At 41.0% G+C, this 22,697-nt stretch overlaps 1 protein-coding gene across 1 annotated transcript in view; it reads left to right on the top strand.

Moving 5' to 3' along the window:
- The window catches only part of OSBPL10 (oxysterol binding protein like 10), a 634,297-nt gene that overhangs the window by 278,938 nt on the left and 332,662 nt on the right, over nucleotides 1-22,697 (top strand). The window contains exon 4 of the mRNA XM_077491461.1: nucleotides 16,567-16,758. Coding sequence (XP_077347587.1) covers nucleotides 16,567-16,758 — 192 coding nt within the window. The remainder of the gene's footprint in view (nucleotides 1-16,566; nucleotides 16,759-22,697) is intronic.

The following is a 22,697-nucleotide window of genomic DNA, read 5'->3' as shown; positions in this document are numbered from 1 at the left end:
GACAGGCTGCAGGACAAGGCTGCAATGATGGACAGGCTGCAGGACAAGGCTACAATGATGGACAGGCTGCAGGACAAGGCTGCAATGATGGACAGGCTGCAGGACAAGGCTGCAATGATGGACAGGCTGCAGGACAAGGCTGCAATGATGGACAGGCTGCAGGACAAGGCTGCAAATGACACTGACAAGGCTTCAGATGGACACTGATAAGGCTGCATTGATGGGTATTTAAATGTAAGTGTTTTTCCTTAAATTTCCCTCCTAAAAGTTTTTTTCCTTAAAATTCCCTCCTAAACTTGGGGTGCGTGTTATACGCCGATAAATATGGTAAGTTCATGCTACAGATACAGAGTATCACTTTCTAACACGTGATCAAATTTTTGGACAAACAGTCATCCATTTTTTGTTGCATTCTAGTCTCATGTTGAAAGTGAGGAGGTTACTCACCAATACAAAAATTCGCGTACTACAGAATTTAACTTCAGAAGTGACGTCATTTGGTGAATAGCTTTGTATGTATTCTTTCATTTTTCTGAGCATGCGTAGTCTTGCTCTTATGATTTTTGCGTACTAAAACTGTACTAATTAAACAAAAAATCAGACATTGTGTTCACATCGACAAATTTTATAGTTTGAACATCCAGCATTTGTAATACGAAAAATCGATATCGGCTGTCGAAAGCACCATACTACCGATTCGAAAATCGGCAGATTGTTTGTCAGACTAAATTTTACTTCAGACGTGTGTACGGGCCTTTAAAGTATGAATCCACAAGTAACTAATCTGCTTCAGTTTTGTGCAGAACAGTTTAGAATATCTGGTAAAGAGGTTTGGGATTTACAGCGGAACTAAACACATTACTTTAATGATTTTACAAAAAAACTGTTACAGTACATTGCCGGCATGCCAGGGTTAATAGCTGACACACATGTCACTTTTGACACCAGACCTTTGACGGTTTGAAAGTTTGGTTGGAAACACAACCAAACTTTCAACCCATCAAATGTCTAGTGTCAAAAGTGATCACGTGCATGCACCATGGCGGTTGCTGATCAAAAAGATGGCAACTTCCTTCACTGAAAAAAGATAGGAGGGTTTAGTTCCTCTTTAAGGTAAAGGTACGACTGCATGAATGGATTAATCATATGAACATTTCATTTCTGAAGCCGAGTGGTGTTAGGAACAATTGGGCTTGTGTTTTCCACTCCTTGCAGTACTGCTATAGTAATTTGCCCTTTAAAATGTACAAAAAAAAAATTAGCTTAGAGAGCTACTTGTGAATAAGTTAAAGCTTAGATGCACATGTAGAGTAAATAATTATAACCGTGGTTCTGTCTCATTTTGGTTAAATTTTTTCAACGGATAATGGTAAAAATATAAACGCTGGCAGAGTATAGGTTGCTAAGTTCTGCTGGTCTGGATCGTCAGTCTGATAATTCTGGTAGATTCCTTAGTGCAGGGGTAGGCAACCTTTTGAGCATAGTGTGCCGATTTTTTTTTTTTTCCAAACAAATTAAGTGTGCCGGTCAACTGCACAAAAACGTCATTTTAAAAAGTAATTTCTGGAAACAACTTCAATAATAGTAATAAATGAACATTGAGCTTTAAGTGATATAAATGGTAACTTACCTTTGTTTTAGAAGAGGTGTGCTATGAGGTAAATCTTAAAAACTTCAAATGAATATGCCAGTGGAGGACTTCAGTAGAATCTACAGTTGGAAAAAAAAGTGTGAGATGATATTGGTCATCCTAATAAAGAGCTTTCAGATCAGTCCCAATTCCTGCCCCTTCGCACCTCAGATCACCCCTGTTCCTGCCCCTTCGCACCTCAGATCACCCCTGTTCCTGCCCCTTCGCACCTCAGATCACCCCTGTTCCTGCCCCTTCGCACCTCAGATCAGTCCGAATTACTGCCCCCTCACACCCCAGATCAGTCCCTATTCCTGCCCCTTCACACCTCAGATAAGTCCCAATTCCTGCCCCTTCAAAATTCAGATCACCCCAGTTCCTGCCCCTGCATTTCTCACACATCCAGGTATACAGCATTTCTCACAAAGCCTGGTATATAGCATTTCTCAAAAAACCTGGTATACAGCATTTTTTACAAAGCCTGGTATATGGTATTTCTCACACATTAGGGCAGGGGTGTCCAAACTTTTTTCAAAGAGGGCCGGATTTCATGAAGTGAACATGCATGAGGGCCGACCATTTAGCCTGACTTTTTTTGAACCGTTAAAATGAAATGCAAATTAAATTTTTAACCAAAGTTTATTGCAAACGGCATACTTTTAATTTCGTCACATGGATGACAAATCTACACAGGTGTTAAATCACTCTGCCTTTCATATATGAAGGCCGGATGAAAAAAAAAATCCAGGAAGCTGAAATATATGTCAGGAACATTCTAAAGTACATTAATAAAGGCTATCTGTCAACTTTTAAGCTAAAAAAAAAATATGAACAGGAACATAAAACCAAGTGTCCATCTTGTCAAATATAGTCATAACTGATTTAGACCAACTGATACTAACTGAGATTTTACATTAATCTGAATTGAAAAAGAAAACTTGTCTGCATTAATGTGAAGGGTGAAACTGAGATCTGGACTGCAGCACATAGGTCAGGTCTGGGTCAAAGGCAGTGGTTTTGATGCGCAAAATGTCCCACAGGTGAGAGTCACTTAGTCTTGTCCTCACGCGGTTCTTGTTAAAGTTCATAACAGAGAATGTCTTCTCACATATATATGTTGAGCCAAACAAGCTCAGCATTTTCTTAGCCAATGTTCGAATCTCTTGAAACCGGCTTTTATCCAGTTGGCGATAAAAGTTTACAAGAGAGAGTAGTTGGTGACGACTGCGTAACTCGCTGTCGCAATGCAGCTCAATGAGCTCAAGCTGCAGCTGATCTGGAGCATCATCGGGGTCAACAGAGAATGGAGAGGAGAAAAGGCTGATCTCCTTTTCAATAGCTGCAAAATCCTGAAAGCGCCGTTTAAACTCCCCAGCCAGAGATGTGATGTCTGCTGCATATCTGCTCATTTGCGCACTGATATTGTCCTGTGGAAAACTGGTCATTATTTCCTGCAACGCTGAAAAATGTATAAGATTGGGTTGTGCTTGTGACAACTGCCTTATGAAAAGTTGCAGCTTTGTTCCAAAGGCTTTGAGGTGTGAATAAAGCTGGTTCACTGCTGCATCTTTCCCCTGAAGACTCGTGTTCAGGACATTCAGATGCTTGGTTATGTCAACTAGAAACCCCAAATCGGCCAGCCACATCGGATCAGATAGTTCTTGCATCGGTTGTCCCTTTGTTTCCAAGAATTCTCCAATTTCCTTTTTGAGAGAGTAGAAACGCTGCAGTGCAGACCCCCGACTGAGCCATCTTACATCGTTGTGATATAAAACATCTTCGTATTCAGCCTGGATGTCCAGTAGAAACTGTTTAAACTGGTGGTGGCACAGAGCTTTAGAGCGAATAAAATTAATAGTCTTCACCACCGGTTTCATAACATGGTCATATTTGAGATGTTTAGCACAAAGAACTTGTTGATGAATGATACAGTGGAGTTTAATAGCTTTGCCTCCTTCTTCAATCACCTTGTTACAGATTAGGGCTGCTAATCCACTTCTCTCACCAGCCATGGCAGGTGCCCCATCAGTAATAATCCCAGTAACTTTGTTCCAAGGCAAGTTCATGTCATTTATGGCGGAACTAACAGAAACAAACAAATCTTTTCCTCTTGTTTGGTCCGTAAGACTCTGGAGGTCAAGTAGCTCTTCAGTCACATTAATTTCATCGTCCACCCCTCTCATAAAAATCAGCAACTGAGCCGTGTCAGATAGGTCTGTGCTTTCATCACAGGCTATTGAAAAGAAATCAAAATCCGCTCCTTTGGATGTCAACTGTCTCTTAATATCTGATGAAATCTCTTCAATTCTCCGTGCTACAGTGTTACGAGCCAGGCAAATGTTGGCAAACTCTTGCTTCTTCTCTGGACAGATATTCTCCACCATTTTCATAACGCATTCTTTGATGAAGTCACCCTCAGCAAAAGATCTGCAATTTTTAGCAATTAACGTTGCCACCTCATAGCTTGCCTTTGTGGCATTTTCATTTGACTCACAGGCTCTTGTGAAAAATCGCTGTTGCGACATTAAAACAGCTTCAAGTTGCTTCAACTTTTCACTGCGGTCGCGCCCTGTTAGCTTGTCATATGTGCTATGTCGCGACTGGTAGTGCCTCTTGACATTAAATTCCTTATAAACAGCCACAGTCTCTTGGCATATCAGACAAACACAATGATTCCGTATTTCAGTGAAGAAATATTCCACTTTCCACTTGTCCTGGAAGCGGCGGCACTCACTGTCAACTTTCCTTCTCTTGTTTACAGTCGCCATTTTAGAAATTGACCAGAATGGGAAAATGATTATGTAAGCGCAGTGTCAGAGGTTTTGGTCTAAGCGTGTTCGTCCCATACACGAATACACCGCCCAGCAAGAATTCTGCTACCTTTTGCACCTGTGTGTGGGGAAGATGAGCTGTTATTTGGATATATGTATTTAATTCTCTTTCTCTTTATTTCTCTCTTTCTCTTTATTTAATTCTCTTTTTCTTTATTTCTCTCGTTCTCTTTATTTCTCTCTTTCTCTTTATTTCTCTCTTTCTCTTTAATTCTCTCTTTCTCTTTAATTCTCTCTCTCTCTTTAATTCTCTCTCTCTCTTTAATTCTCTCTCTCGCTTTAATTCTCTCTCTCGCTTTAATTCTCTCTCTCGCTTTAATTCTCTCTCTCTTTATTTCTCTCTCTCTCTCTCTCTCTCTCTCTCTCTCTCTCTCTCTCTCTCTTTAATTCTCTTTATTTCTCTCACTAATTCTCTTTAATTCTCTTTATTTCTCTCTCTCTTTAATTCTCTCTCTCTTTAATATTCTCTCTCTTTAATATTCTCTCTCTTTAATTCTCTTTAAATATCTTTATCGGTAATTCTCTTTACCTTCTTTCTCCTCTCGTTCTGGCTTTCAGGCACCTGACAGAGCGCGGCGCCGCAGCCAATCCGAGCCGCCAATCCGCGCCGCCAATCACAGGCACTGAGAGATCTGCAGCTGCTGCAGGGACAGCTCAATGTCTGCTATTGGCGGCGTGTGCTGTCAGCTTCCCGGAGGCCATGGACCGCCCCCAGCATCTGATTGTCAGTGGGAGGCGGGGATGAGAGGCGGGGTGAGAGGCACTAGCAGCCAATCACCGCCACCAATCCCCGCCGGAATCACAGGCTCCGGACCTGCCGCACACGCCTCAGCTTGTCAGAGAGGCGCTCGGGGTGTGCGGAGCCAGGCGGGCCATAATGCAGGAGAAGCTGGGGGCAAGGTGGGGGCCATACAAAACCGGACCGCGGGCCAGTCTTTGGACATGACTGCATTAGGGTATATGGCAGTTTTCACAAAGCCTGGTATATGACATTTCTCACACATCCTGGTTTATAGCATTTCTTACACATCCTGGTATACGGCATTTCTCATACATCCCGGTATAAAGAAGCACTGCTTTATATTTGGCTTTCACAAAAAAAGCTTTATAACAGGTTATGTGAGTAATGCTAAATACAAATACCTACAAAGCTTGTAATATTCTTATGCAGCCTGTTAAATACCCAGTCCACAGTTAACATGGTCTCCTCTTCTGCTTGAGTCTGTCACATGGCTACTTCAGCAGAGGAGGGTTCAGAGACAGCAGATGCACACATGGAAAAGCCCAGCCATAAGCCTGCTGATTAGGAGACTGCCACATAGGAAATAAAAAGGTGCATAATTACCACCATGAGCAGCACTGCTGGCCCCCCGGGGCAACCGACTCCCTCTTTGCACAGTTGGAAAAAAAACAATGTTAAGTGCTCACTGATGCTGGCAGGAAGAGAGATGGGCGGGTTCAGAGGTGGGCCGGGACCATCCCCACTGCCCACTGCTAAATCTCCTCTATACTGCCGCTGGCTGGTTTTCACTTGTGGGAGGTGGGTCTCCTAGGATCATTCTCACATGCCATTCCAGTTGTCCATTTGCGCACTGCTTCTCCTCAAAACAGCCGCTCAACTAGACCGAGTTTTGTTTGTGAGAGGTGGGTCTCCCAGGTTCGCTCTCGCGGGCCACCCTAAGAATGTCCACGTACCATGTCTGGCACATGTGTCCGGCGTTGCTGACCCTTGCCTCAGTGTATCTACAGGCTTATGTGAGCTCCTGTTACTGGTTTATATTTTGTCTCATTTCCTATGCCTCTGTCTTTATAAGAGAAGTATGTTTTTCTTTTTTTATTTGTGATCCATACTTACCTAGGTGGATGGAGCATTAGACCGCTTCTGCAGCTGTCCCCCGCCCTCTCTGCACTGAGAACCGAACCACCGAACATCACTGATGGCTCAGTTTTCACAGATCCCTGAGAGGAGAGCTGCTGCCTGCCAGTCAGCGTCTCTCCTCTCTGCTGCTCCACACTCATTGGAGTGCTGAGCTGTGAAGGGGTGGTGAGCGGCCATCTCAGCGACTCGCTGAGACTGCCATCAATCAAGGCAGCTGGCAAATCCAGACTTGGGAAGTTGGAATGACGTGCTGCCTCGACTGATAGCAGTGATGTCTGTGGAGAGTGGACTTCAGACCGCTCTCCACTGAAAACGGGTCACAGGAGTCCAAAACTAATTGCACTCTTGTGACCCAGAGGAGAAGCCCAGCCTGAAAAGTTCAGGCTGGGCTTCTCCTTTAATACTCTCCTGCATCCATACCAACACCAGTACATTAACATAATTGCATAATGGGCCATGAAGATGTGGGCTGCAGTAAAAACCAGACTCTGCATTCAGGAAGGGGAGGACTGTATTACCACTACTTCACCTGCGACATCTTACAATAAACCCAAAAACAAAAATTGTATATAGTGCAAATTACCAGCCTTTGGATGATGTGGTTGCATTGGTTTCCTTATTCTGGCTTTTTATTTTCTCCTAGTAACACAGTGAATAACATAATTCCTGTTCCTTTGTGGCTGGAAGAGGTGATTCGTTTGCATTAGTTCCAAGGATGCTTTTTTTTCTTTCCTGTTCACTGGTCTTAGCAAATCGTAGGGCAGAAATATAGAGTGATGTGCTTTTCTCTGCTAGAGCAACTTTTTGTTCCTAGTCTAATCTTACAGCAGAATTTAGCGATATAGAGATTATTTAGGTCTTTTTTTTTTCACCAAATTTCTATCATCTACATTTTTTTTTTTTTTTTACTGCTTAATTGGGTATGCAATGATGTAACTAATGTTGGGGAGTGCTGCTGGTCCCTAGTCCACAAGGATGAATGATGCTGAAGTTGCATATTTGGAAAGCTGTATACGGTATATTAATCTTCTGTTTAAAGATGTGCCCTTTTAAAGGAATGTATAATAGTTTCAGATCCGTTTTATTTAACCCATTTTTTTAAGCTTGTATGTTTTAAAGTAGTTTTTAGATGTTCTTTAAAAAAAATATATATATATCTATATATATATAGATATATATATATCAGAGGGAACTAACATCAAAAGGTATACGGTAGCTTTACTTTTTAGTTCTTTTTAAGGGATTTTCTTACCCAATTTTATTAAAAGAAAGTTCAGAAACACACCATAACATGAGTTTTGCAGGGGTATTCAGCATTTATCTACCTCCAAAAAACAAAAACAAACATTCCGACTCCTGCCCTTTACTCTGGTCGCAGACGCTTACACAGTACCACTCCATACCTTGAACCATAACCTTGGCAGCCCCTGTTGGTCTGGCTCCCATCTGTACTCCTGGACAGAGACCTCCTTCGTCTGCTGGGGTGGAGGCTTCCTGACTCATGGGCAAGGACCTTCTGTATATGCTGGGGTGGAGCCCAAACCCATGGTCGGGTCACTACTATAAGGTCTGCACACATCTGTGCAATCAGTGTGTTGGCTGCTCACAAAACCGCGACCCAGGATTGGAGATTTCATCCCACCTGTAACTCTTACAAATCTCTAGGTACCAAAACGGACTTTAGAAAACTGTAATAGTGTGCAAAATATCTGCACTCAAATATGTAATGGCAAAGGCAGCTAAAATATAGGTTGTATATTAGACCTCAAAAACATATAAATTAAAGCATAGGCGTGTGCAGGGGGTGTGTCAGGTGTGCCTGGGCACACCCTAATCAATATGTGTGGTGCCAATTCCCCTTACTGCCTGGGCTCCCCCCTTGTTGCCCCACCCCACCCTGCAGTGCTGCTAGCTTCCCTCCTCTCCTCTCCTCCCCGACTGCTGCGTGGAATGTTTCAGGATGGAGAGCAGGCGGAAGGGGCTAGTAAATATGTAATTTACACTGTGAACTCACTTGTTCATTGTGTCCATTTATAACTGAAGCATAGTAAACTGTGTTTACTATGCTTCAGTTTGTGAATGAACAGGTAGCCACTCAGCACAGACCAATTTATCCACTGTACTGTGCTGCTGAGGCTGCAGAGAAAGCCATGTGTGTTTGAATATTGGAATGCACACCCTAATGCAGTAGGCTGACAGCTTAATGTTGCCGGGGATACAGTAATGTGTAAGAAGCTGTCACATACATGACTGCTTTGCAACACAGACATGCCTCACTCTGAGTACTGGCATACCTAATCATAAGACTGAAAGTCATTTTTTAGGAATCTGCTGCAACCATAGCGACAGGTGCCTAAAGTGGTGGTAGAAAAAAGTAGTTTGTTGCCCATGTCAGTAATGTTGCCGACATTCGGGCCAATGTTTGCCTGAAATGGCCACAGATAATTCAAGTACATGTGAACCCTTAGGGCCAGTTCACACTGCTGCTATGCGAGAACCTGTGCAAATCCAGTATGGGTTCCCTTATCGCATGCCACCCACTGGTGGGTCATACTGCCCTATGCGAACCGCTGCAGGTGTCAATAGAAAGTTAATGACACCCCCAGATCGGTTCGCACATCGCAGTGTAAACTGTCAATGTGGACAACAATCGCATTGCATGGGTGTGAACACCCATGCGATACGATTCTGGTGCGGACCAAAAAAAGGATCCTGCATGATTTTTGTCCGAATGCGATGTGAATTCAGCCATACAATCTGTATGGCTGAATTTGCATTGCACAGACATCTAATGTGCTTTGCACAGCAGTGCAGTGCCAATCACATGCAATGTCTGACATCGCAGCAGGGTGAACCGGCCCTTACCTTGTAATACAACCCATTCATTTTAAAATACATGTAAGGCAAAAGTCTGTGTTTTATATATGAAAAAAGAAACAATTTTAATACTGTTACAGCTGCATAAGGAACTTAGATGTAGGGGAGGAGACTGCCGAGGGAGTGTCAGCAGGTGGCAAAGAAACAAGAGTATACTGATCTTCCCAGTAAAGAACTGCACAGGGAGGTTTGTATCAGCACAAGTCTTACCATTGAGTTACAGGCGGACTGTGCTCACAAGCAGAATGCAAAGAAGCAAACTGACCACATGGGGGTGCGGGTGCTCCCATGCCCTGGTGTAGTCGGTTTGAAATAGGAAAGCAGGTAGTCTGGTTAGATCAGAAGGTATTTAACATAAAATAAGCAATGCAGAGAGAACAGGATACTATTTAATAAAAGTATATGGTAACACTGACACATATCAGAAATATGAAATGTTGAGGTAATATACACTTTAAGGAAAATACCACCATTAAATTGTTATTAGGACTTTATTGAATTCCCCTGGCAGAATACAGCATTTTCTGGTATTTATATTTTATTTATAATTTATATGGATTGTGGCAACATGGACCCTGCATACTGCTTGCAACCAGCCCAAAAGTAATCTCACATGTGCAACTTACCTCTTTATTATGGGGTATACAGTATATAATGTATCTATATATGTCTATAAATCTAAGACCCATTTATTTGTGTATGTAAATGTAATCCTCAGCTGCTGAGCTCTGTAAATGGGCCTTTTACAACAGCAGAGATAAGATAAAACCAGAAAGCATGAGAAAAAAGATTTGAGAGCACCATCTGCTTGTCTACATATAAAATCACAAAATATGTATAATCAGTATATAATATTACATTACATTTTTTATTATCTTAATCAATTACTTCAGACTTCAGAGTTATCACTGCTAACAAAAAATATATGCAAAAAAGAACATGTACACAGGTGGTGTTGTCCTTAGCATTTAATCAAAAGTGGTCGTCATGGACAACATCTCTCAGCATCATTATTACTTTAGTTAATCAACCCAATTATTTTAAATTAGATTAGTGTTGCCATATTGTGTCCACGCTGGTCAGCCTCTTCTTTTACATGGATCCAAGTAGATGATTGTACATTTCAAGACAGTTTTCTATGCATGTAGACAGATGAATCTATAACTTACTGTAACCTTTACGTAGAAAATATGTAGATTTCCCTTAATGTCTTCTTTCAAAAACGCTACTTTTCTCTCTGTAATGCTGACACAGTCACTTCAGTACATTGAGTCATATATACAGAATAGGTATGCAGATTAATAGTTAAAACCACATTCTGATTTGTGTGATTTGAAGTGGCTGTAAACCTTCCCATATACCCAGTGAAGTGAACAGGCTCAGATGATGGTACATAAAAAAGAGGTTTGGACTTTAAATGAGGAAAGTATATTGTGGCTAATCAGGTGGATCAATTTAAAGAGTAAAAAACATGAATTTTTATTGTCTCCCATAACATTGCAAGTACGTAATAATGAATACATGAACATGTAAGGACACTTCATGTCATTCCTCCCAGTATTAATTTTTCTTTATAAATCCCTTCAGATACAAAGTGATCTTCGCCTGACCTAGGAAATTCCTGTATATCTTTTGGTTCTCTTTTATTCCCTGGCTGACCCTTCTGGATCACCGAGTTGGATTTTCCAAGTCAACTGCTATTATTTACTTTGGAAAAGTACCATACTTTTTTCTGCTGTCCCACTCTCCTTCTCTCTTGGAATTAAATGTGCACACTCACTCAATTTGAAAATGCATAGTTAAAGTATATATAAAACCAAAATCTTTTCTTACCTTTTGAATACAGTTATGAATAGTTAAAACCTCTTTACATTACCTTTTACGTTTTTTTGCTGTTTGTGTTGCATTGGATAATTTTCCCATTCACTTCCTGTCTTGGAGACAAAATATGAAGTAAAGAAATCTCTTCAAAATAAGGCTGCTTTCACATTGAGTTGCTTTGCAGGCGCTAAAGTGCTAAAAATAGTGCCTGCAAAGCGCCCTGAAACAGCCGCTGCTGTGTCTCCAGTGGGAAAGCCCCGAGGGCTATTTTTTGGGTATATTTATTATAGCAAAAAGTAAAAAATCTTGCATTTTTTTCAAAATTGTCACTCTATTTTTGTTTATAACGCAAAAAATAAAAACTGCAGAGGTGATCAAATAGCACTAAAAGAAAGCTCTATTTGTGGGAACAAAAGATGCTAATTTTGTTTGGGAGCCACGTCGCACGACCGTGCAATTGTCAGTGCCGAATCGCAAAAAGGGGCTTGGTCCTTTGTCTGCAAATTGGTCCGGGGCTTAAGTGGTTAAAGCCAGAGTTCCGCCGTTTTTTTTTTACCGCAGCTGTTGACTTTTAAAATATGGACACTCACCTGTCCAGCACGCCCACGATGTTGGCACCCGAAGCCGATCTGTCGCTCGGCTCTCGGGTGCTGCCGCCGCCATCTTCGCTATGGGAATCAGGAAGTGAAGACTTGCGGCTTCACTTCCTGGTTCCCTACTGTGAATGCGCAAGTCACTCTGTGCAATACTGACAGTCTCTACTGTCTCTAGGACCCGTGTGTTTCCCAGCAGACAGCGGGAAGGGACCGGAAGTGGCGGAAATGCCCGCAGATTCGGCGGCTATCCATGCCCGGAAGTGGGTGCAAATACCTGTATTATACAGGTATCTGCACCCCCCTCCCTCCTAAAGGTACCAATTGTGGCACCGGAGGGGGGGGTTCCGATGAGCGGAAGTTCCACTTTAGGGTGGAGCTCCGCTTTAAGCCTGGTACACACAGTTAGTTTTTTTTTTTTTGTTAAAACAGTGGGCTGAACAAAATTATTTTGGTTCCTGCATTCACACAAGTGAGGTGGATGTAGGAAACCCCCATGCTGTACTATTGTATTCTTACAGCAGGGCCCCCTCTGTAAGAATACACGGATCAGTGCTGCATCTAACGATTGGCTTCTGTCAAAGTGGGAGGGCTACACACAGATTGGAATTTAGCCAGTCTCTTCTGAACCTGCTGATCTGCGTGTGCCTAGCTGTAGTCTATGGAAAATGTGTCAGTACTGAATGAAAAAAAGGCTCTACAGCTACCAGTCCACAGCCATATTGTGTTTAAGGATCTATTCAGCTGGTATTTTGGTAGCCGAACATTTAACAAATTTAACTTTTCAGTTTTAAAAGTCTGTTAAAGGACCTGTCAGATCCCGTTGTGAAAATATATTTATATTTTTTATATTTATATATTTTTTATAATCATTGGCACATAAATATGCATGCTTGTTTTAGCCAGTTATGCATGGTTATGGTTATGCATGGTTATGCACTGACGTAATATGTTGCTATGGAGCAGTGATTTCGACTCCAGTCCTCAAGGCACCCCAGTAGGTCATGTTTCAGGCCTTTCATTATTTTGAACAGGTGATTTGATCGGTTTCACCACCTTAGTAATTACAACAAGTGTTTAATCTAAGGAAAATCCAGAAAACATGACCTATTGGGGCGTCTTGAGGACTTGGAGTTGAGAAACACAGCTATAGAGTACCCAGCACAGTGATTTTAAGATGGGGGAGTTTGACGTAGTGAATGATGGAGGTTGAAAGAAGAACCCGTCTTACAGTCCTGATAGCCACAAAGCAGACTATAGCCAATGCGTGGAAAACAGATGTGGTGAATATTGCAGAAACCAAACGTAGAATGAATCAATCTTTCATCCATGCTAAAATGGACGCTATAGATAAAAACCAGATGACAAAGTTTGATATAATATGGAAACCTTGTATTAAATATTATACGTCAGATAATATTGACAACCGAGTTTTATTGTTATGGTGATTGAGATTTTTTTATAGAATTACAACATTAGCTGATACATAAAACCTCCTCCGGAAAATTAATCCCTCCCCTTCCCCTCCTATATACCTTTTATGTTCTTCCCTTACTATATAATACTTACTATAAACATACTTTAGAAGTTATGGTCAAAACTTTGAAATCATATATTTTCTTTTAGACAAATTTATATTTTCTTGGAATTAAAATGTTTAAAACTCAGCTATACGAATGTTTTCAAATTCTAAAATATATAAGGCCATTTATTGTCATTCCGACGAGAATATCTTTAAATTCTTCTTTGCTTTGTATCATCCGTACTTCAATATGTCTTTTATTTCTGGTATCACATAATTTGTCTTATACTCTGTACATGTAATTTATTTTAATAAAATTAAAACTTTTGAACGAGAAAGAGGAACCCGACCCAAGCAAATCTGAATTTGGTTCTTTTAGTTCACATCTTTAGTAATTCTCATTGTTTGGCCACTGGCAACCATAATAACCATGAAACGGTTTTATGCTCATGGCATTTATGAGTAAATCGCTTTAAATTTTTTTTTTTTTTAAGATGGAGGACAATTTTCACTTATAAAACCTTAGCCGTAGTAAAGAGATTCCATGATAAAATGGAACATGCAGTCCTGAACTGAAAAGTTATACGTCAGCTGTCATGATTCTGAATACCACTGATTTCAAATCTATAAGAATTGTATTAATGTGACACATATTCCATAGAAATTACATCACACAGTTATGAATCATCCGCAAATCAAGGAAATATGGCAATTATTTCATTTGACCTGTCAAAGCACTGCTGTAGTTTTCAATAACAGCTTTTCCTTTGGTTATAATCTTACAAAAATGGAGCACTGCTTAGAATCAAGACTATACGGGACAAAAAACACCAGTATACTTATATTTTATGTTACTTTGTTGTTGTGAGCGGAAGTAATACCTGCACTGAATGTTAAAGTGTTTTTACTGGAAGACTCATCAAAAAGAAGTGCCCACAACACATGCTGTTGAAAATCATTTAACTTTTTCAGAGCCAATTTTAGTAACAGAAGTACATTTAGGCTGGAATGCTTTTTTGATGGCTTTTTAGTGTTTAGCTGTTAATCTCTGGTATAACTAAAAAAATAGGCTACTATTTTAAAATGATAAAAATTTTGATGTAATCAGAAATATTCAAATGAGTTTTGATGGCATAGCTGATTATATCTCCAAATCTCTATAGCTGACAAATTATACTTAATTTCCTAAACAGACTTGCTAATGGGCAAATAAGATGTTTAAAGCTAAAGTCCAAAATAATTAGGTGTGTGTGTGCCAGTTTTTAAAGCCTCGTACAAATGGTACGAAAATCAGAATGATATGGTCGTTTGATAGGCTGTTGTCCGAAGTTCTTACCGTTAATATGCTCCTTTCAACAATTTTTTTCCCATTTTCGGCCAACAAATGTTGGGTGAAGGGCTAGTTTGTCTGTGGTAATTTGTGCCCATTCGGCCAAAAGAGTATGTATAATGTGAGCTATTTTTTGTGGAGGAAAAGACCTGGAAAATCCCAAAGGTGTTTAACACAGATGAGCTGGGTTTGTATCTAAACTCAGTAGGAACTCGGTATGAATGCAATACATCTGAACCCTCAGGAAGCTGTCACATAACCACATCCTCACTGGCCAATGGGCTGCAGGCAGGTGGTTCCCTGCCCTGCAGCTGTATATAGAAAACGGGGGAGATGCTCTTGACATTGTTGACCTACTATGGCCACCTGGCTATATTAAGTCAACAACAGCACTGTATGAACAAGCCCTCAGGAGCAGGTGCACTGCCCAAAAGGCACACTGTCCCCCTTTGGGGACATACACCTATCCCTGTGTACCTGTCAAACATGGATGTCTGGGTAAGTCTGTACAGCTGATGTATTTCCGCACACTAACATAGGCCACCTTCACTCAACTCTAGGTGGAGCTTGATTTAAGCTGTACGTACCTCATTGCTCATGTGAAAGAGGCCTTAACTACTTTCCCCCAAATAAAGTACCTTGCACGTCATTTGTATTCAAGTGGTTGTACCAGGATTAAGCCTGCAGATACCAGCATTCCCCCAGTACTATTTTTTAGAGCTAACCATTGGCCCTCTTGTGATAACAACCAGAGCAGCTAACCAGCCACCCCCCATGGCTTGCTCTGGATTTCCCATCCCACCAGGAGACCCAAGCTACTAGTCAGCATGTCGGAGACCTGAAGAAAGACAGAATCTGCTTTAATCGGGTCTTCTGTATGATAATCCGGAAGCGATGACAAGACATCACTTCTGTTTTGCCGGCATGTTAACAGCTCCATTTTTTAAAATTGAAAGCATTCAAAAATGCAGATTATTGGCATTTTGAATTCTTTCAAGTGCAAAGGAGGGATTTGGGTTTTTGGATCCCAGATCCCTCCAAATAAAAGAGTACCTGTCACGTGCCTATACCTGTCACAAGGTTGTGTATATTCCTTGTGACAGCAATAAAAGGGATAAAACAAAAAGAAGCAATACAAAGAGAACAGGAGACTTCTTCATACAAGTACATGGTTCAGCAGGCACATATCAGGAATATGAAGTGTCTGGGTAACAAACAATTTAATAATTTTCGGATTTGTTGGTCCCTTGCAGAATTGAATCGCATGGGCGTAAACACCCATGTGATCCCATTCCTGCCTGAATTTGCAGTTTGCTCTGTGATATGTGAACTAATTTAGGGGTGTCATTAGCTTTTTTTTTTTACACTTCCAGCAGTTCGCATATGGCAGAGCGAACTGCCTGCAAGTTGTATGCGATGCAGGAACCAGCACTGGATTCGCAGGGTTCACGCATCGCTGCAGTGTGATCCAGCTTTTAGGATTCTGAGGTTAATTTGCTAAAGGCTAATATGCTGTGCATTTTGCAGGTGCAGTTGCTCCAGAGCTTAGTAAATGAGATGAAGCTTCACTTTGCCAAGAATACCCAATCACATGCAAGGGAAAAAAAGAACACACGTTTTGCTTGCGCATGATTGGATAATGGAAGTCAGCAGAGCTTTCCCTCATTTACTAAGCTCTGGAGCAACTGCACTTGCAAAGTGCATAGTCTATTTGCCTTTAGTTATTCAGCCCCAATATTTTCTTATACTAGTGTTCAAAAATATTGTAAAGTATATATTTCGGTTTCCATTGTCTTCTTTCCTCCTTGACTGTTTTTCTTTTGAAGATTCTCCCTCTTATCTTGCTTTTCTCTTACACAAATTAACAGTTTTTGAAAATTGTAACTCTTTGCTTCCACATCTTAGAGGATATAAATGTAACATCTATACTTTGGACCCCTGGTAAAATCTGTAAAAACTGGCTAAACTCTGTCTTGGTCTATCCAATTCTTTGTAGTATCATGGGGGCACTGAAAACATCACGTCACTGGGCTCATCTCTCATGTTTTTGTAATGACATTTCCTTGCTCTATTCCTTTCTTAGAGCTCATTGTCTCAGAGAGCCAGAAGTTTTTCATTGCTTCCCCATGGAACATCCAGTTCTTCATCCCCTGGGAGCCAGAGGCATGTCGCATTGACCGGCCCCAGTGTTGTCACCATCACACATCACAAGTCCCCTGCAGCTGCCAGAAGATCCAAGAACCAGAATCCTACCCATCTACATGAAGTCAAAGAGGTCAGACAACTACCGATTTTCATGTTTTCTAAGAAACATATTTCTTTAAAAAACAGCTACTGATTATAGTGATATCATTACAGCTTTTTCATAACCATTCATTATGTTCATTGTCATCATTGAGTCAAACAGAAAGTCAAAGACCCAGTGTCTCCTTTGCACCAGTTGAGTTTTGATTTAATGTGTCATCAGATCTCACAAATTGGCATAAACCTAGATTACAATTTCACTAAGCCATCTGTGCATGGGCCAGCTGTCCATGTTCCAAAAAACAAATTAGAGCAAGAAAATGTAGCAGATTGCAACGTTCTGGAGCCACGCAAGACCCCTTCATCAGACATGTGACCCTGCGTGGCTCTGAAACATTGCAATCTGCTGTAACGATGTGATCGCTGATTAAAGCTTTGGACCCGTTCTGGGTATCCTTGGTTTGGTGGTGACATTTTCTTACTCTGACTTCACACGGTTCCAGCCAGTGGTCACTTCAGCCCGAACTTATATGCATAGCCATTTCTACAAGAATGTGTGCGTTGGGAATAGTGCATTGAAAAAACGAATTGTCTCCCTTTTTGTGGTCTGTTAGTGTAGGTGAAATATGACTTCCCAGACAATGGAAAAATGCCTGACTTGCAATATTGTGAATTCAACTTTTTTTGAATAGTTTTCCAAATAACTTAGATGGAATCATTTTCATTCATTGAGGTATTTTAAGGGATGCAATGCTGTGTTACTGGGTGAATGGGTTGGGAGGACTACAGTTATTACATCATGCACGGCTAGTCTTATTCTCAATGTTGACAAACTAATTTATTTGAAAGTAAGGTAAGAGCGCTATCTCACCCGGTCAACAAAAAGAGAAAAATTTAGTTTAAGTGTGGAATGACTGAATATAAATCTAATCCTGAATGTGTGCAATTAATTAGGTACTGCAAAATACAGAGCTACCTGGCAAACATCTGTATTAACAGGTACCATAAGGTGTTGCTACATATCTTTAGTTTATCAAAGGTCCACAATTGCACACATCAACAACCCCAAACCTTCCTTCTCCACATCCCAGTGCAATTTTCATGTCTTAGCAGAATTGTGGGATGCGAACATGGCACAACCGAGCTCTCACCTGGAGCTGAAGTTGAGATTTGCATACATCTAGAAGAGCCGTGTCTGCACTGCAGGAGAGAAAATTAGAAAGTCATCAGTATGTACTGGCATTCTGTGGTCTCTTCAAATGTATTGCTCTTCATTGGTTTCAACTGCTAATCCTTGCAGGTTTTGTAAGATATCCAAAGGCCAGATACCTAGATATAAACAAAACACTGAATAGTCCATATAGGACTACCTTTAATTCATGAAAAGTAAAATTTTGGATTAAGACATATCAACAGAAGCACCACTTCATATGGAGCATTAGAGTGTGGAAGGCCAGGTGGAAAAGCAACTGGAGAGAACACTAACTAGACAATTCCAAAGAAGTGGCACAATAAAGTGTCTCTCTATAGTGAAGGATGTAGGAACTGACACTGCAACTTGCAAATGTGAAGCACCCCAACTGACGTGTTTATTGGTTGATTCTTCCCCGTCTGGCCCTCCACTGTCTCCTCATTGTGGCTACCCAATAATAGCAGATGGAGATCTTGGAAGGTGACCTGATTTTCCATATGAAGAGGTGCTTCTGTTGATATGTCTGAAACCACATTTTTGGTTTGTAACGGCAAGTTTTTACATTTGGTCAATTTAGTTTAGTGTTATCTGCACTATCCAACACACTTTCTTTATGGCATTTTATGGTATCCTGGAATTACACCTTTTTATATCTTATTAATGAAAGGTTCTCTTTAGCCATTTTTTTTTAGGTTAAATGGTATAGTGATGAAGTGTAGTTGCCCGAAAAAGGTCAAAGTAAGCTTGGGAGAACAGGGTAACATAAGACATCAGGCTAAGGGAAAGAAGACAGAAAGATATGACTTTGTGGTCCCATTAGGATACATTATTCTACCTTATTGATGACAAATTATCTTTTTATGTATGAATGTATGTATACAATACTGTAAATTTACCTAGTTATTACTGATAAAATTAGCAAGTGTTAAAACGTTTCATGATTTTATTGCTGCCCGTGCCCTTCTATTCTGATGAGATCTGCACCCTACATTTCCTGTGTGGGCATCACATTGACAGAAGTTCAGGAAAAACATTCCTAATGGAGGGGAAAGCAGAAATAAAAATCTGACCAATAACGTAACTCTTTCCCACTCTTTCCATTTAAACAATGTTCAGAGTTGACCTTCAACCCTTTCCTAAAGTTTTCAGCAGATATTTTATATATTTTTTTTGTATATTAGATTTTGTTTTATAAAACATATTACAAAAGGTAGTTTGAAACCGTTCTAGATAAGTGTGGTATTTTTGATGGATCATCTTTATGTTGCTTTTACCGTCCTATTGATAGACGTTTGTATTGCACAGATCTCTATTATAAAGTGCATTAGCAAAATCATGCTTTATATTTGTGCAATTATAATGTACTTTTCATTTAGAGGCGTGCTGTGTGTTATAAGCATATATTTATCAAACACACATTGGGGTGGATTTACTAAAAGTTGAGAATGCAAAATCTGGTGCAGCTGTGCATGGTAGCCAATCATCTTCTAACTTCAGCTTGTTCAGTTAAGCTTTGACAAAAAAAAAAACTTGGAAGCTGATTGGTTTCTATGCAGAGTTGCACATGATTTTGCACTCTCAACTTTTAGTAAATCAACCCCACTGTTTTTTATACAGCAGCTAAACAAGTGTGTTTAAAGGGTCACTAAAGGACATTTAAAACAAAAAAACAAAAAAAACAAACATGCTATACTTGCCCCCACTGTGCAGCTCGTTTTGTACAGAGTGGCCCCCAACCTGGTCTTCTGGGGTCCCTCGGCAGCTGTCTCGGCTCCCTCCCGCAAGGACTCCACAACTTCATGCGAGCTCCCTCGCATGATGTGGAGTGCTTGTGGGCATGCTCCCCGTGATAAATCTGGCGGTTGTAGCTGCTCGCTGTATCACTTGGCCCCACCCCCCAGAGTCATTGGATGTGATTGACAGCAGCACGAGCCAATGGCTGCGCCGCTTTCAATCCATCCACTGTAGCCAATCAACGGCCAGGGTGAGCGGCGAAGAGGACGTCGGTGGCAAGAGCGGGACTTTTGAGGGGTCAGGTAAGTAAAATGAGGGGGATGGGGGGGCCGACACTATTGGATGTTTTTTCACCTTAATGCATAGAATGCATTAAGATGAAAAAACTTTTACCTTTACAACCCCTTTAATCACGGTTGATTGGGTAATGCTTTTCCTAATTGAGTGGCATGGTTTTAGTGGTAACACATGATCCTTCTTGATTTTGAAGATACTTACGAGAACATTTTCACTGGCTATGTTGTCAAGAAAAATTCTAATTTAAAGGTTTGTTTGCATATTTTAGTCCGTAATCCCATGCTACATACTATACCTGCAACTATACAACTAAACACACATTTACCCTATTGGCAGAGGCTTCACTTGTAAGTAAAGACAGAAAAGCTATCCATTTAGAGTTCCTAATACCAACAACTGTGCATTGTACATTGCTATTATTACTTAAAGCGTAAGTTCAGCCATTTTTTCATCTTTTTATCTATTAAATCTTCTGCCATTGTTGTTTTAACTTTGGATACTAAAACTTTTTTTTCTGCCAGTAAATACCCTCTACAGCCCACTTCCTGTTTCTTGTCTGGAAAAATGCCTAGGCTTACGACATCATGCACGACACTCTCTCTCACTCCCCTTGCCAGGAAAGGGGGTGAGTCATAAGAGGGCCAATGAGAGCTGCAGAGCTAGAGGTGTGTCTGTGTAAATCCAGTAAGTGAACAGGTAGCAGCTTCAGCTGCCCACAGTTAAAATGGATGCATGCAGCCAGACTCAGTGGAGGGAGATTTTTAAAGGATATTTGGCAAGTACAGAATCACAGTATATATAAAATAATATGAAAAGTGGTTGGAGGAAACTTCAGAATGGCAAAGATGTTTTTATTACAAATTATGTGAGCAGACTGCAGTTCCTTTTGAAGCACTGTAAAACTTATAATACACTGGGGATTGCCTTTTGTCTGTTTTACCATAAACTGTTAAAAATAAATGTTGCAGCTTTTTAAGTCCTGTGTTTTGTACTGTCAAGATCAAATACGCAAAGGAAGAGAATTAGGCCCCTTTCACACGGACGATCAATAGAGGTCTATGGAGCATCGGATGTCAGCGGTGACAAGTCCGCTGACATCCGACCCGCTCCGATCCGAAAAAGTGTGACGGAGGAAAAAGCTATTTTTCCATCCGTCATCGCATCGGACACTGCGGTCCGTCGTCACCCGATCTCCCATAGGGGAGAGCGGCGCTGTGACAGGTCTGTCCCTGCGCAGTGTGCAGAGACAGACCTGTCACCTTCCTGCTCAGTGGAGATCGCTCCGGCGATCCCCGCTGAACAAGCGGATATCCACGGGATGGATCAGCACTGATCCGACTGGTGTGAAAGGACCCTTATGGGTTTTTTTTTTTTTTTAGAAATTAAAAGCCTGCAGTTACCTGCAAACACATAAAAATTGGAAGACAGCTGTTACTGCTGGAGGGCAGTTAAACCCCAATTCCACTATATGTTAATCTTTTTACTCCCCTTGTTTCAAGCTATACTCCAAGCAAACAGTTAAATACACAGATGAGACACATTTATAAGAGTTGTTTTACCTGTCCAGTCCTGAAATTTGCACAGCTCTGCCACACAGTACAGTCCTGTTTGGCAGGACAGGAGACCTGCTGCAGTAAATACAAGTCTTGTCCCTTCCCCAACATGGTACTGGGCAGTGAAAGAAGAATCGCACACTAATGAGGGCATCTTTTTCTTTTTCCTGCTGTCAACGTGTCCCTCGTTAGCACATGATTGGTTCCTTGTGCTGCTTTTTTGTTTTTCAGTCAGAGCTCTGCTAGCTTTAATGAGCTCTGATAGAGGAGATTGTAAGAGGCTGATACCAGGTTAAATTCAGGTACTTGCACTGATTATGTTTAAAATATTTTTTTTTTTAATGATGTATTAATGAATACAGATCTGCAATAGCTTTTCTCTTTTATACCTGGACTTCAGCTATAAAATAAAAAGGCCCCAAAGTAGTCATCCTCATCATGGTTTAGCGCCACATTTCACATCCTCTTCCAGTCATTAAATCTACTTTCTATGAGCTCAGGGCATAAAGTCTAGCTAAAGGCAAAACCTTTTTTTAAATGTATTTTAGATAAATGGGAGGGGGTAATCTTCCAATAGGGACACCAGTTCTGTTGGGCATGGTAAATGCAAGTAATTTCCTCACTTTGGAAGGATTTCCACTCACTTCCTGTTGTGGCTTCAGGACAGGAAGTGAAGGCAAGGCTCCCCAGTGTGTTATAAATGACAGAAATAAAAAAATGACAGAGGTTATAGCTCCTTTCTATGCTATCCAAAGTGAAAAAAAGAAAGCTTTGCCATCACTTGTACTTTAACCTCCCTGGCGGTTTTCCCGAGTGTGGCTCGGGGTTAAATTTCAGGACCATTAGCGATAACCCCAAGCCTCAGGATTGCATTGCAGGATCCTGGTGCAGGTTACTTACCTTGTCCCCAGGATCCTGCGATGTCCCCCCCCCCCGTGTCTGCGGGCCGTGTCCGCCGCCCAATGCTCTGTGTGCCAGGCTCCGTTCCCTACGAGCGTTGCGACGCTCGGGGGCAAAGCCTGGCGGAAAATTTGAAAAATTGAAAATTCATAACACATACAGTAAACTGTAATCTTACAGATTACTTTACTGTATCAAACCTTTTCACATCCCTTCTGTCCCTAGTGCTTTATCCAGTGCCCTGCATGCAGTTTTATATTATATATACTGTTTTTTCTGCCTGGAAACTTGAGA

Source organism: Lithobates pipiens, unplaced genomic scaffold, assembly GCF_037356315.1.
Source record: "Lithobates pipiens isolate NorthernLeopardFrog02 unplaced genomic scaffold, aLitPip1_a1.2 Scaffold_19, whole genome shotgun sequence".
In the NCBI taxonomy this organism is placed as follows: domain Eukaryota; kingdom Metazoa; phylum Chordata; class Amphibia; order Anura; family Ranidae; genus Lithobates; species Lithobates pipiens.
The sequence above is the reverse complement of the archived record's forward strand: the minus strand, read 5'-3'. Positions and strand labels throughout refer to the sequence as shown.